Source organism: Triturus cristatus, chromosome 2_2, assembly GCF_964204655.1.
Source record: "Triturus cristatus chromosome 2_2, aTriCri1.1, whole genome shotgun sequence".
Lineage (NCBI taxonomy): Eukaryota > Metazoa > Chordata > Amphibia > Caudata > Salamandridae > Triturus > Triturus cristatus.
Window position 1 is genome coordinate 840019410 of NC_140582.1, and position 12682 is coordinate 840032091.

General features: G+C 50.3%; 1 protein-coding gene across 6 annotated transcripts in view; it reads left to right on the plus strand.

Moving 5' to 3' along the window:
* The window catches only part of ATP8A1 (ATPase phospholipid transporting 8A1), a 1017459-nt gene that overhangs the window by 506525 nt on the left and 498252 nt on the right, over nucleotides 1-12682 (plus strand). For all 6 annotated transcript variants that reach the window (XM_085642166.1, XM_085642168.1, XM_085642167.1 and 3 more), the window contains one exon: nucleotides 8500-8582. In XM_085642166.1, the coding sequence (XP_085498292.1) occupies nucleotides 8500-8582 (83 nt within the window). The remainder of the gene's footprint in view (nucleotides 1-8499; nucleotides 8583-12682) is intronic.

The following is a 12682-nucleotide window of genomic DNA, read 5'->3' on the forward strand; positions in this document are numbered from 1 at the left end:
AGAGCGCACTACCTACCCATAGGGTCTGAAGGCGCTGGGGGGAGGGGGGTGCCGTTACTGCTCGAACAGCCAGGTCTTCAGCTTCTTCCTGAAGGAGAGGTGGTCTTGGGTTAGGCGCAGGTCGGTCGGGAGGGAGTTCTAGGTCTTGGCGGCCAGGTAGGAGAAGGACCTTCCTCCTGTTGTCGCTCTTCGGATGCGGGGGACGGCGGCGAGGGCGTGGTTGGCTGAGCGGAGGTGGCGTTTGGGAGCGTAGAAGTTGATTCGGTTGTTGAGGTAGCTCGGGCCTTGGTCGTGTAGGGCTTTGTGTGCGTGGGTGAGGAGGCGGAAGGTGATTCTTTTGTTGACGGGGAGCCAATGCAGGTCTCTGAGATGTCCGGAGATGTGGCTGGTTCGTGGGATGTCGAGGATGAGTCTGGCTGAGGCGTTCTGGATCCGCTGGAGTCTCTTCTGGAGCTTGGCGGTGGTGCCGGTGTAGAGGGCGTTGCCGTAATCCAGTCGACTGGTGACGAGGGCCTGGGTGACGGTCTTCCTGGTCTCGGTGGGGATCCACCAGAAGATCTTCCGTAGCATGCGTAGGATGTTGAAGCACGCCGAGGAGACAGTGTTGACTTGCCTGGTCATGGAGAGAGAGGAGTCCAGGATGAAGCCCAGGTTGCGTGCGTGGTCTGTCGGTTTGGGTGCGGTGCCCAGGGCGGGGGGCCACCAGGAGTCGTCCCAGGCGGAGGGTGAAGAGCCTAGGATGAGGACCTCCGTCTTGTCTGAGTTCAGTTTCAGGCGGCTGGTCGTCATCCACTCGGCTACCTCTTTCATCCCTTCGTGCAGATTGGCTCTGGCGGCGGCGGGGTCGTTGGTCAGGGAGAGGATCAGCTGGGTGTCGTCGGCGTAGGAGATTATGTTGAGGTTGTGTTGGCGTGCGATGGCCGCGAGGGGGCTCATGTAGATGTTGAAGAGGGTGGGGCTCAGCGAGGATCCTTGAGGGACGCCGCAGATGACTTCGGTGGCCTCTGACTTGTACGGTGGTAGGCGGACTCTCTGTGTTCTTCCGTCGAGGAAGGAGATGATCCATTCCAGAGCCTTCTCCTGGATTCCGACGTTGCTGAGGCGCTGTACTAGGGTGCGGTGGCAGACAGTGTCGAATGCCGCGGAGAGGTCTAGGAGGATGAGGGTCGCTGTTTCTCCGTTGTCCATCAGGGCTCGGATGTCATCGGTGGCGGCGATGAGGGCGGTCTCGGTGCTGTGGTTGGCTCGGAAGCCAGACTGTGAGGGGTCGAGGGATCCATTCATCTCAAGGAAGGCGGCCAGCTGCTTGTTGACGGTCTTCTCGATGACTTTGGCTGGAAACGGGAGGAGCGAAATGGGGCGGTAATTCTTGAGTTTGGTGGGGTCCGCTGTGGGTTTCTTGAGTAGAGCGCTGAGTTCGGCGTGCTTCCAGCTCTCAGGGAAGGTGGCGGTGTCGAAGGATGTGTTGATGATGTCTCGCAGGTGGGGTGCGATGACAGCGTCGGCTTTGTTGAAGACGTCGTGGGGGCAGGGGTCGGTCGGAGATCCTGAGTGGATGGAGTTCATCGTGCGGACGGTGTCTTCGGTGCTGATCGGAGTCCAGGCGCGGAGGGTGGTGGTTCGGTCGTGGTGTGCGTTGGTTGGTTGTTGAAGCTGTTGTGTATGTCCGCGATCTTGTTGTGGAAGTATGAGGCGAGGGAGTTGCAGAGGTCTTGCGATGGGGTGATGTCGTTGTTTCCTGCGCTGGGGTTGGAAAGCTCTTTCACGATGTTGAAGAGTTCCTTGCAGTTGTGTGCGTTGTTGTCCAGCCGGTCCTTGAATGCAGTTTTCTTGGCGGCGCGGATCAGCTGGTGGTGCTTCCGGGTGGCAAGCTTGAAGGTGGTCCTGTTGTCCGGTGTTGGTTCCCTTCTCCAGACTTTCTCGAGGGCTCGGCAGTTCTTCTTGGAGCTCTTGAGTTCGTTGGTGAACCATGGGGCTTTCTTGCTGCCGGGTCTGCTGGGCGGGGTCCTCAGTGGGGCGAGCTCGTCCGCGCAGTTGCTGATCCACTTCGTGAGGTTGTCTGCGGCCTGGCTGGGGTTCGCTGAGCTGGCAGGAGGGTGCTGGCTCAAGGAGGTGGTGAGCTGGTCGGCTGTGATCTTGTTCCAGCTTCTGCGGGCAACCTGTTGCTGGTGGTGGTGGGTCATCGTTCTTTTGAAGGTGAAGTGGACACAGCTGTGGTCCGTCCATTGAAGCTCTGTGGCGTGGCTGAAGGCGATGTCTGTGCTGGATGAGAAGACTGCGTCGAGTGTGTGTCCGGCGAGGTGGGTGGGGGTGGACACCAGCTGCTTGAGTCCAAGATTGGCGAGGTTGTCGAGCAGGGTGCTGGTGTTGCGGTCGTTGTTGTTCTCCAGGTGGAAGTTGAGGTCCCCCAGGAGGATGTAGTCAGCGGAGGGGAGGGCATGCGGGCTGACGAAGTCGGCGATGTCCTCGCTGAATTGGGTGCGTGGTCCCGGAGGTCGGTAGATCAGGGTGCCTCTGAGGGTGGTCTTCGGGTCGGTGTGGATCTGGAAATGCAGGTGTTCGGCGGTGGTAAGGGTGTTGTCGGTGCTGGTCGTGATACGGATGGTGTTTCTGTGGATGATGGCGATGCCTCCTCCCATCTGGTTGGCGGTGCGGTCCCTCCGGGTGATCTTGTAGCCCTCTGGGATGGCGATGGCGATGTCGGGTGCTGAAGAGGCGTTCATCCAGGTCTCCGTGAGGAAGGCAACGTCAGGGGCTGTGGTGTCGAGGAGGTTCCAGAGTTCGATGGCGTGTCTGTGGACGGAGCGGGTGTTGAGCAGGATGCACTTGAGGTGGGTGCTGCTGGTGTTCGACTTGGCGGGTGCTGGTGCGGGGCAGGTCCGGATGCAGGTGAACTTGCAGGCGTGGCAGCTGAAGGGTCCGTGGGTGCGTCGTGGTGTGGCTTGGTAGCATCCTGGGAGTCGACCGGCGTTGAGTGCGCTGAGGTTGGCGGCGGTGTACGTCAGGCGGGTCGGTCGGGGTCTTCGAGGGCCAGGGGTCCTGGCACTGGGCGCGGTCCAGGCGCGGACGGGCGTAGACGGGCTTACCTTTGGGGAGCCTTCGGCGCACAATCGGCGCGCCCGCTGCGCGTGACCGCTGCGCGTTCGCACGGTCGCCATATATGGCGAAGTGCGCGGGGGGGGCAGAGCAGCTGGGAGGCGGGAGCGGGGAGGGTACACAAAGAAAAGGGACGGGGCTAGCGCTGATGGCGGGAAGCGGGGAGCGGGGAGGGATGAGACGGGGACGTGAAAAAAACGAAGGTGAAGTCAGGCACAAGTGGGGAAAGAAAACAAATCAACAGCAAACAGCACAATACAAATTAGCAGATCACTATGGCAACAACGGGGAGACGGGTGCGTGAAGAAAAAACGAAGGCGATATCGGGCACAAGTGGGGAAAGAAAAACAACAGCAAACAGCACAATGCAATACAATACAAATTAGCAGATCACTATGGCAACAACAGACAGGAAGCTGGCACAGACCACGCCGCTCGATGTCAGGGGGCGTGGTCACGCGGCGGAGCCGGGGCAGCGAGGCAGAAGGCGGGGAGGCACACGCAGCAGCTGGTGGCCGTGCGGCGCGGGGGTGTCCCAGAACTGGGTCACACTCACCTGCGTCGCACGGTCGCCATATATGGCCAAGTGCGCGGGGGGGGCGGAGCAGCTGGGAGGCGGGAGCGGGGAGGGTACACAAAGAAAAGGGGCGGGGCTAGCGGTGATGGCGGGAAGCGGGGAGCGGGGAGGGATGAGACGGGGACGTGAAAAAAACGAAGGTGAAGTCAGGCACAAGTGGGGAAAGAAAACAAATCAACAGCAAACAGCACAATACAAATTAGCAGATCACTATGGCAACAACGGGGAGACGGGTGCGTGAAGAAAAAACGAAGGCGATATCAGGCACAAGTGGGGAAAGAAAAACAACAGCAAACAGCACAATGCAATACAATACAAATTAGCAGATCACTATGGCAACAACAGACAGGAAGCTGGCACAGACCACGCCGCTCGATGTCAGGGGGCGTGGTCACGCGGCGGAGCCGGGGCAGCGAGGCAGAAGGCGGGGAGGCACACGCAGCAGCTGGTGGCCGTGCGGCGCGGGGGTGTCCCAGAACTTCAGGAGGTGCTGTCTTTCGGGGGTTACTGATTGGGCTATTGCCTCTTCTGATTTCAATACGTCTTCCTCCGCCTGCACGAGGTCTGCCTGCCTTTCCTTCTTCTTCCCGGCAATCAGGGAGAGGGTTTCTCCCCGGATAACCGTTTTGTAAGCTTCCCACAACGTTTGAGCGGAATCAATCGTGCCCTCGTTTTCCCAAAGGTAATTATGCGTGGCCCTGGCAATATTTTTCCGGGTGTCCGGGTCTTTCAGATACCATGGGTTAATGGGGGCCACTCTCCCGACGCTCATTTGACATAGTCCTACTGTCATCCAGACTGGAGAATGGTCCGAAATGCGTCTCTTCCCAGGTGATGAATCCCCAGATAGTGTGTGCCTGTGCCGCAGGAACCAGGATGTAATCAATGCGCGATAGGCTACAATGGGCTCCTGATACATGGGTGTATTGGGCACTTTCCGGGTTATGTGTCCTCCAACCGTCCACCAGCCCCATGGACTCATAGTCCGGCAACCATCTCTGAGCGGGTCTAACGATCAGATGTGTTTCCTGCAGAAGGATTACGTCTGGGGCTTGCCTCCTAATAAACTGGCTGACCATACCACGTTTCATCTCATCTCCCAGGCCATTTACATTCCAACTGAGTACTCTAACCCCTGTTTTCCGTTGTGCACTCATCTTTATTGCTCCTTGGAAGTCGCTCTAGCTCTGCATCTCTCTTTGATGGTGTCAAAGTAACAAAGTCTATGAACAATTCGAATCTAAGAAACAGTAACTTCCCCTCCCAACTTCCTCCCTCCCTGCACCCCTGCTCTTTGGGCTTTGAACTGCCCATATTCCAACTTGCACAGTGCCTGTCGCCCTATATAGTACTAAAAGTAGAAAAGTGGGGTACGCCATGTCCACCCTGATTCCCGCCCCCCACCGTCATAAGCTGTGGTGTGCCTTGCAATCTTGCTAGTCTACCTTACTGGTCTTCGCAGCCTGGACCGTCAATGGTTCCCTTTTTACCTTATCCTCGGACAGTCCCATTAGAGTCACAACTCCCTATTAGAGGTTTAGCAAATGTTCGGACCCCTCCGTTTCATCTTCCCCCCCACCCCTCCCCCCCCCGGAACCCTCTCACTACATTGTCTCAATTGGGTGTTTTCATCGATTCTCCAGCCAGTCTGCCGCTGTATCGGGATTGTCAAAAAACCACGCTTTCCGTCCGCTTCCACTCGTAGCCTGGCTGGGAACAGCATGGCATATTTGTAACCCTTGTCTCACAGTATCTTCTTGATTTCTAGGAAGGAGCGTCTTTGTCGCTGCACCATCTAGGTGAAGTCTGGAAAAAAGGTAATTTCTGAGTTTTCGTATTTCAGGGGAGGCCCCGTCCGGGCATGTTGGAGTATCACATCACGATCACGGAAGTTGAGGATTCTGGCAAGAATTGGACGAGGGGGTGCTCCGGGCTTCGGCCGGCCCCCAGGGACTCTATGGGCCCTTTCAATTCCGTAACCCGCTGTGCAATATTTGAGCGAGATTTGTTTTAGGTGATAATCAATCCCATAATACATTGCAGGGCTAGTTAGTAGAATCCCAAACCATCTGTCATTAAAGGATTACTAATTCAAGAATGCTGGAACTCGAGGGCTACATATTAAATATTAATTTAAAATAATACTCCTGGTCTTGTGCACACAACATGAATTGCAGCCACAATAAAGACAAATAAAATGGCTGCAGCAACATTCACCAAAAGTGATAATAAGAGGAACTACTCTAAAATGCTTGCAGTGATAAATCTATAGTAATCCTGTTCTCATTTTGCTACTTCGAAGCGCTAATGAAATTTTAGCCCAGCAGAAAATAAAACCTATTTTGAATTTCAGAGATAGTACACACCTGCATACCTTTTTGCACAATAGCTTTTATGTTTAATACAGATGCAAGGTCTCCTATTGTAGTCTCACAAGGCCTGCTGCACTGATAAGTGATCCAGCAAAGGCTAAATGCCTCCTGTCCCGGTAGCCATTAATTGGGGCCGGGGACATGATTCTATGTGTTCTGTCCCAGTGTCAAGATTCCCCTCTACCCTTCACTCTTTGTGCTCGACTTGTATAAGATTAACCTCTTTGTCAGAAACTCTTAACACAAACAATTAACAGAAAGTACCCTTTCAAATATTTTCATCCTACCAGGTTGTTATTTTGAAATAGCAACAATAGACAAGACACATAGTTGTGAACCATCTAGAAACTCTTGGAAATCAACAATAAGCTAATGTAAAAAGAGCAGTCAACATTCAAAGTAAACACTGCAAATAGATTCATGTAAGCTTGATTATCACACTGCAGAACATAAAAATGTAAACTAAATACGTGTCATAGTAATCACCCGCACTCAGCGTTTTGATTCATTGACTAGCACATGATGTAACTCAAGCAGGGCAATACCTTGATTGAAAAAACATAATATTCATGACACTTAGCCTTACATTTGGTTGTAGATGAGTTAGGCACCTGCTTTTCAAATCTCTTTGCATACTGTATTACGTTTAATTCAAAATCAAAAAAGGGGTTCGATTATTCACTATGTGCCATTCTAAAGAACACCAATCACTTCAGGCTTATAAAGAAGTTTAAAATGATGTGATGATATAGCTTCAACAACTGCGCAGTAAAACCTACAAGAAAAAGAGTTCTCCTCATTCGTGTGCATTTCATCATAGGTCTCCTCTCTCGGGGCAGGCAAGGGGAGAAGGTATAGGAATACCATCTGGAAAGAGAACAGGCAAAAGCTTTCCCTGAGTCGAAAGCAATCCTTGGAGTTCTGACTATCATTGTGTAAATGTTTCTATTGCTTACTTAATGCACATTTGATAAAGCAACATCACTCTCATTTCTGCTTGTTGACTATGACTTTGATATCATTTTTTTTAAATTGAAATGTAATATTCTACATTTTTTCTAATCTATGGTAAAATGATTATTAAATTTAAAAACAGGTGTTAAGTTTCTTAAAAGAAAATAATCTAAAAAATGGATGGCTGCTTGAGCTGGGTGTATAAATATCTGATTTTCTTGTGGGGTCAGAAAATCACAATCTGGTACTGTTCAGCTGTCCTCTTTGATAGAGCTGAATTATGTTTATATGTCCTCAATATTTATCTCACAGATTACTTCCAGACATTATTAAAAGTGGACTCATTTTAAGATTTCTTGTGCGGCAATTCTAGTTTTGGAAGTAAACTGAACGTTAACAGGTATGGGTAAACTAAATATATTGCATAATTTTGTTTATTTGCATGTATTTGGAAGACTATTCTCTGAATGAAATACAATAGGTTGTTTCTCAGTAGAACAATTCAGTATCTTGCTAGAGCTGTGAGACCATGATTTCCAAAGCAAAAGCCGCTTTCAATATGAGATCCTCAGTGTCATGATTATGTTGATAAAGAGTGGCAGAGCACAAAAGGGTTCTGGTGGTTCCGGCTCCTAGAGGTATTTACAGCAGGACTCTCACTCCATAGAGCTCTGAACTTTTGTAGAGCTCCATGGGTTGATTACTGGACACATCTTAGCATCAGGTTGTACAGCAGAGTGGATGAGAACAGGTGATGGTTCTTAGTAGTCACCCAAGACTTTGAATATCTTCAATCAGACTTTAGCTACTTTATAGAGGTTAAAGTAACAGCACCTATTTAAAGAAAAGTTTTATCAGACCCATTTGTGTTGTAGTTTTCACAGATAGTTGTGAAGGTGGAACAACAAACAGTAAGGATACCTGAATCCCCATGAAGTAAAGTACTGCTGATCTCGGACCTCATCCAACTTCTGTTATTGTTTTGGGGTTCTCTTAGTGGGTAAACTGACTTTTAGAAGTCTGTTGCGTGGCAGTGCATATGAAATGACAATGGTAGGAAGGAAGAACTGATCTTGGTATTATGTTCAACACATTATGTTTGAACATAAACCAGAGTTAAAGGTGAGTAACATTTTTCATCCTTCTGTAGTAATTTTGCCACATAGGCTATCTATCTGAGTATTCACAGTTGCTAAAACTGTCCATACAAGGACTGATGCGGCATTATCCCTCGATTACCCCAATGACTGGCAGACTATTACTTTGTGCTTCATAAAATAACTTCCATCAATCCGGCAGTCTTTTCCTCTGTCACAGGATACTGTTTATCAGTAATGGAAAGTGGAGAAACCAGAGAATGAACGTACAATGAAAATGTCCCAGATAATCTTCGCCTGTTATTCCTTTGTAAATGTTTTGCCTTAGTTGGAACAAACACGGCACAGTTTATGAAAACTTTGTGTGCCATTTATTTCACCATTGCCTTTTTTCTTATTACAGATGAGGGAGCTTTAGTAAGAGCAGCTAAGCAATTGCGCTTTGTTTTCACTGGAAGAACACCTGACTCTGTCATTATAGAATCAGTGAGTATATTTCATAGTAATCTCTTACTATGCAGGATAAAAATATTGCTCTGCACTGGTAATTTTGTTTAGAAGTTCTAGCTGAAACTGTTTTGGTACAAAGTTTTGTATTTCTGATACAGACACCAATAACAAAGAACTAGTAAACCTGTTTAGAAATAACGAAAAGTTGTAAAAATTTATTCAAACTCTGCTTTCTTTTAACGTTTTTAAAGCAAATTATTTCTTGTCAGCAAAAGCTTGGTCGTTCTTCCGGGATCTATAGTTAAAGAGAAAAGCATTCACTCCTTCATTCGTGCTGGTTCCTTACAATGCCATTTGGAGGATGTTTGAACAAAGTTTGAAGAAATTGTATTATTTGCAAGATTATTTATTTCCGTCCATGGCACCAAGTAATAGTCTTTTTACTTTTTGGTGAAATAGACCTAGAATCCTGCACAGAGAACACTAACTGAAAGGAAAAAGGGAGTTGTATAGGTGTTTAACTACTGAATGGATTACATGTAGCAACAGCATAAAATTATTGAAACCAGCAATCAAACGTGGATAGACCATAATGGTGTGTGTATACTTATGCTGTGAAAATTAATATTTATTCACCTTAAACTACACAACCATCACAAATTCATAATTTATACTTATCTATTGAAATTATCATTTACGCTCCGCTTTCATGTGGCTGTAAGTTATACTTATAACTCACATGTTCGAGGCATATGAGCTGCAGATTACACACTTTTGCATAGATCGCCATCTGGTGTTGGGCCCGGATGTTTGCAGTTTGTTTTTCCTCTTGGAAAGTCTTTGGAAGTCACGAGGTCGGTTACTCCTCCCTTGGATCGTATTGCGCATGGGCTTCGGCTCCATCCTCAGATTGTTTTTTTCCGCCATCGGGCTCGGATGTAATACTTCGCGCTCCGGTTCCGAACATTTCCAGTTCGCCGATCGAAGCGGAATCCTCGCTCATCGCGGTATTGTTCAGATCCAGATCTCCTCAATCACCTTCTCTTCGACACATCTTCGATTCCAGTAGTCAACCACGGCCTTCGGGCCTACCCAAGCTCCGGTCCCGGCTGATGGAAAGAACTCCTTTCAAGAAGTGCCCTCGATGTGGGTCCAAATTCCCCCACACCGGTCTTCATGAGGTGTGCAACCTCTGCCTCTCCCCTGAACACGAGGCTCGAGACTGTCCGGCCTGCAAGTCTTTCAGATCGAAAAAGACTATTCGAGATCGAAGGGCCAGACGAAACATGGCGCACTCCTCGACCTCCGTTCCAGTCGACATCTTCGGGGACGACGTCGAACATCCAGGACAGCAGCACACCGAAGAGGACCTCGTCAGTGCTTCTGAAGCCAACGAGTCAGATGTGGAGGACATCATCCCGGCGCAGAGGGTCGTGAGTACTATACCCCCTCCCGTACCCGCGCCGACACCCAAAAAGACTTCGAACATGCCTTCGCCTCCGGGCCTAGGCAAGACCAGAGACACTGCTTCAAACACCCCACCTTCGGGCACGGTGAAGAAGCCAAATAAGCCTTCTGTCGGCTCGGGCTCGAGCTGCCCTCCAGCGGTGCCGAGAAACACACTTCGGCACCGAAAAAGAGACCGGCCTCTACCTCGACACCGAGCTCCGCACCAAAGTCCTCTGTGTCGTAACCCAGCCTTTCGGTACCGACCAAACCCCATAAGGCCCTCGGCACCGACACTTCTACGCCGAAGCCCACCTCGACGCCGACCAAGAAATCGGGGTTGCCAAGCCCAGTGCTAAGCACGGCACGGACAAGCCTAAAAAAGTCATCGGCCCCGAAACCTTCGGCGCCGACGGAACAAACATTGTCACAGGAACTGTTTACACCGGATCCCTTGCAAAAGACTCTTACCAAGGATCCAAAAACTGGACATTTGGCACTCTCTTCTAAAAAGAGAGATTTGGACAAACCGGCTCCGCCTCCACCTCCAAAGAGGAAGGACTCTGCTACCTCCCCTTTCAGAATGCCTTCCCCACCTCCTCCACCTCCTCCACCCTCTCCACCTCTGCCCCCTCCGTCTTCTCCACCCCCACCTCATCGCTCCCCGACCCCGTCTCCAGACGATGATGATCAGGGGGACCCATATTACGATCCAGGAGATGTGCCCCAAGACCCCACCCCTACAGGATCCCCAGACCCATGGGACAACTACAATAATCCAGACATTCCAGACGTCCCACAAGATGACCTTTACCCTTCCAGGCCATCTCCACGGGAAGACTCATTAGGTTTCCACCACCTACTTCAGAGGGCGGCACATTATCACGTGGTAGAGCTACACATTGACCCAGTAGAGGAGGATTTCCTCCTCGACACCTTTGATACCGCACATAGGTCTACCTCCATACTACCTATGCTCAAAGGGGTGATAAAACATGCGCCAGAGGTTTTTAAGGACCCAGTCAGGGCTAGGGTCATTAACCCACGCATAGAGAAAAAGTACAAAGCTGCCCCCACAAATCCTGCCTATATCAAAGGGCCAGCGCCACTGGATTCCCTAATGGTTTCCACTGCACGGAAGAGGTCAAACTCCCAGGCGTCAGGCGAAGCACCACCACCACCTGACAAAGAGTCAAAGCTACTGGACGCGTCAGGAAAGCGCACTGCATCACAGGCAGCCAATATATGGCGTATCGCCAACACTCAAGCTCTATTGGCCAGATACGATAGAGCGCATTATGATGAATTAGAAACCATAATGCACCACCTCCCAGAGAGATACAAAAATAGGGCTAATTAATTAATTCAAGAGGGTAAGACTATAACTAACACCTCCATACGCTGTGCCTTAGACGCAGCAGTCACAGCCTCCAGGGCCATCAACACTAGCGTCCTCCTCCTTCGCCATGCTTGGCTGAGAGTATCAGGCTTCAATCCTAAATCATCCCTTTGACCAAGAACACCTATTCGGCCCAAATGTAGATGAGGCCCTCGGGAAAAATGAAGAAGGACACGGATACGGCGAAATCTATGGGAGCCCTGCAGTCACACCCTCCTAGGCGCTCCTTTGGCCGCTCTTCCTTTCGGGGTACGGCTAGAGGCTACTCCTCAGATAGCGCGTCCACTTCCTACAAATCCCCTGCTCAGTCCACCTTCACAAGGGGTTATCAAAGAGGCGGCTATAGGGGCAATAACAATAAAGGCAGAGGCAAAACAAATACTGCCCGCTCTGCCACACCGCCTACCTAATGACTCCCCCCCCCCCCCCCCCCCCCCTGCTCCCTCCAGACCATCCCACTCCGGTCGGGGGCAGGCTACAAAATTTCCTTCAGGTCTGGGAGACCATCACCTCAGACAAATGGGTGACCCAAATTATTTGCTCAGGGTACTGCCTAGAATTGTCATCTACCCCCCCAAACATTCCACCCAGGCAACGCCCAATGTCACAAGAACATTCCACATTACTAAAACAGGAGGTAATCTCCCTCCTACAAAAACAGGCAATAGAACAAGTTCCCGCCAATCAGCAAAATTTAGGGGTCTACTCCCTATATTTTCTAAGACCAAAAAGAGACGAGACTCAACGACCTATTCTAGATCTCCGGCCCCTAAACACATACATACATTCGGACCATTTTCACATGGTAACACGTCAGCAGGTACTTCCGCTCCTCTCCCAGAACGACTTTCTCACCACACTGGACTTGAAAGACGCATACTTTCACATTCCGGTACACCATGGTCACAGAAAGTACCTCAGATTTGTAGTGGACGGGCAACACTACCAGTTCAAGGTGCTCCCATTCGGGGTCACAACAGCACCAAGGGTATTCACCAAGTGCCTAGCGGTAGTGGCGGCACACCTCAGAAGACACCACATGCACGTCTTCCCATATTTGGACGACTGGCTGATAAAAGCCACGTCCTACAACCAATGTGTACACCACACCGCCACTACAATCCAACTACTTCACCAGCTAGGCTTCACGGTGAACGACCAAAAGTCCCAGCTAACACCATCCCACATAAAGCAATACCTCGGTGCCACCATAGACACCTCCTGCCAGGATTGCAAGCATTCAGGCTTTGCGTCAAAGATTCATACCTCAACACTCTCTTCCAGCAAGAGT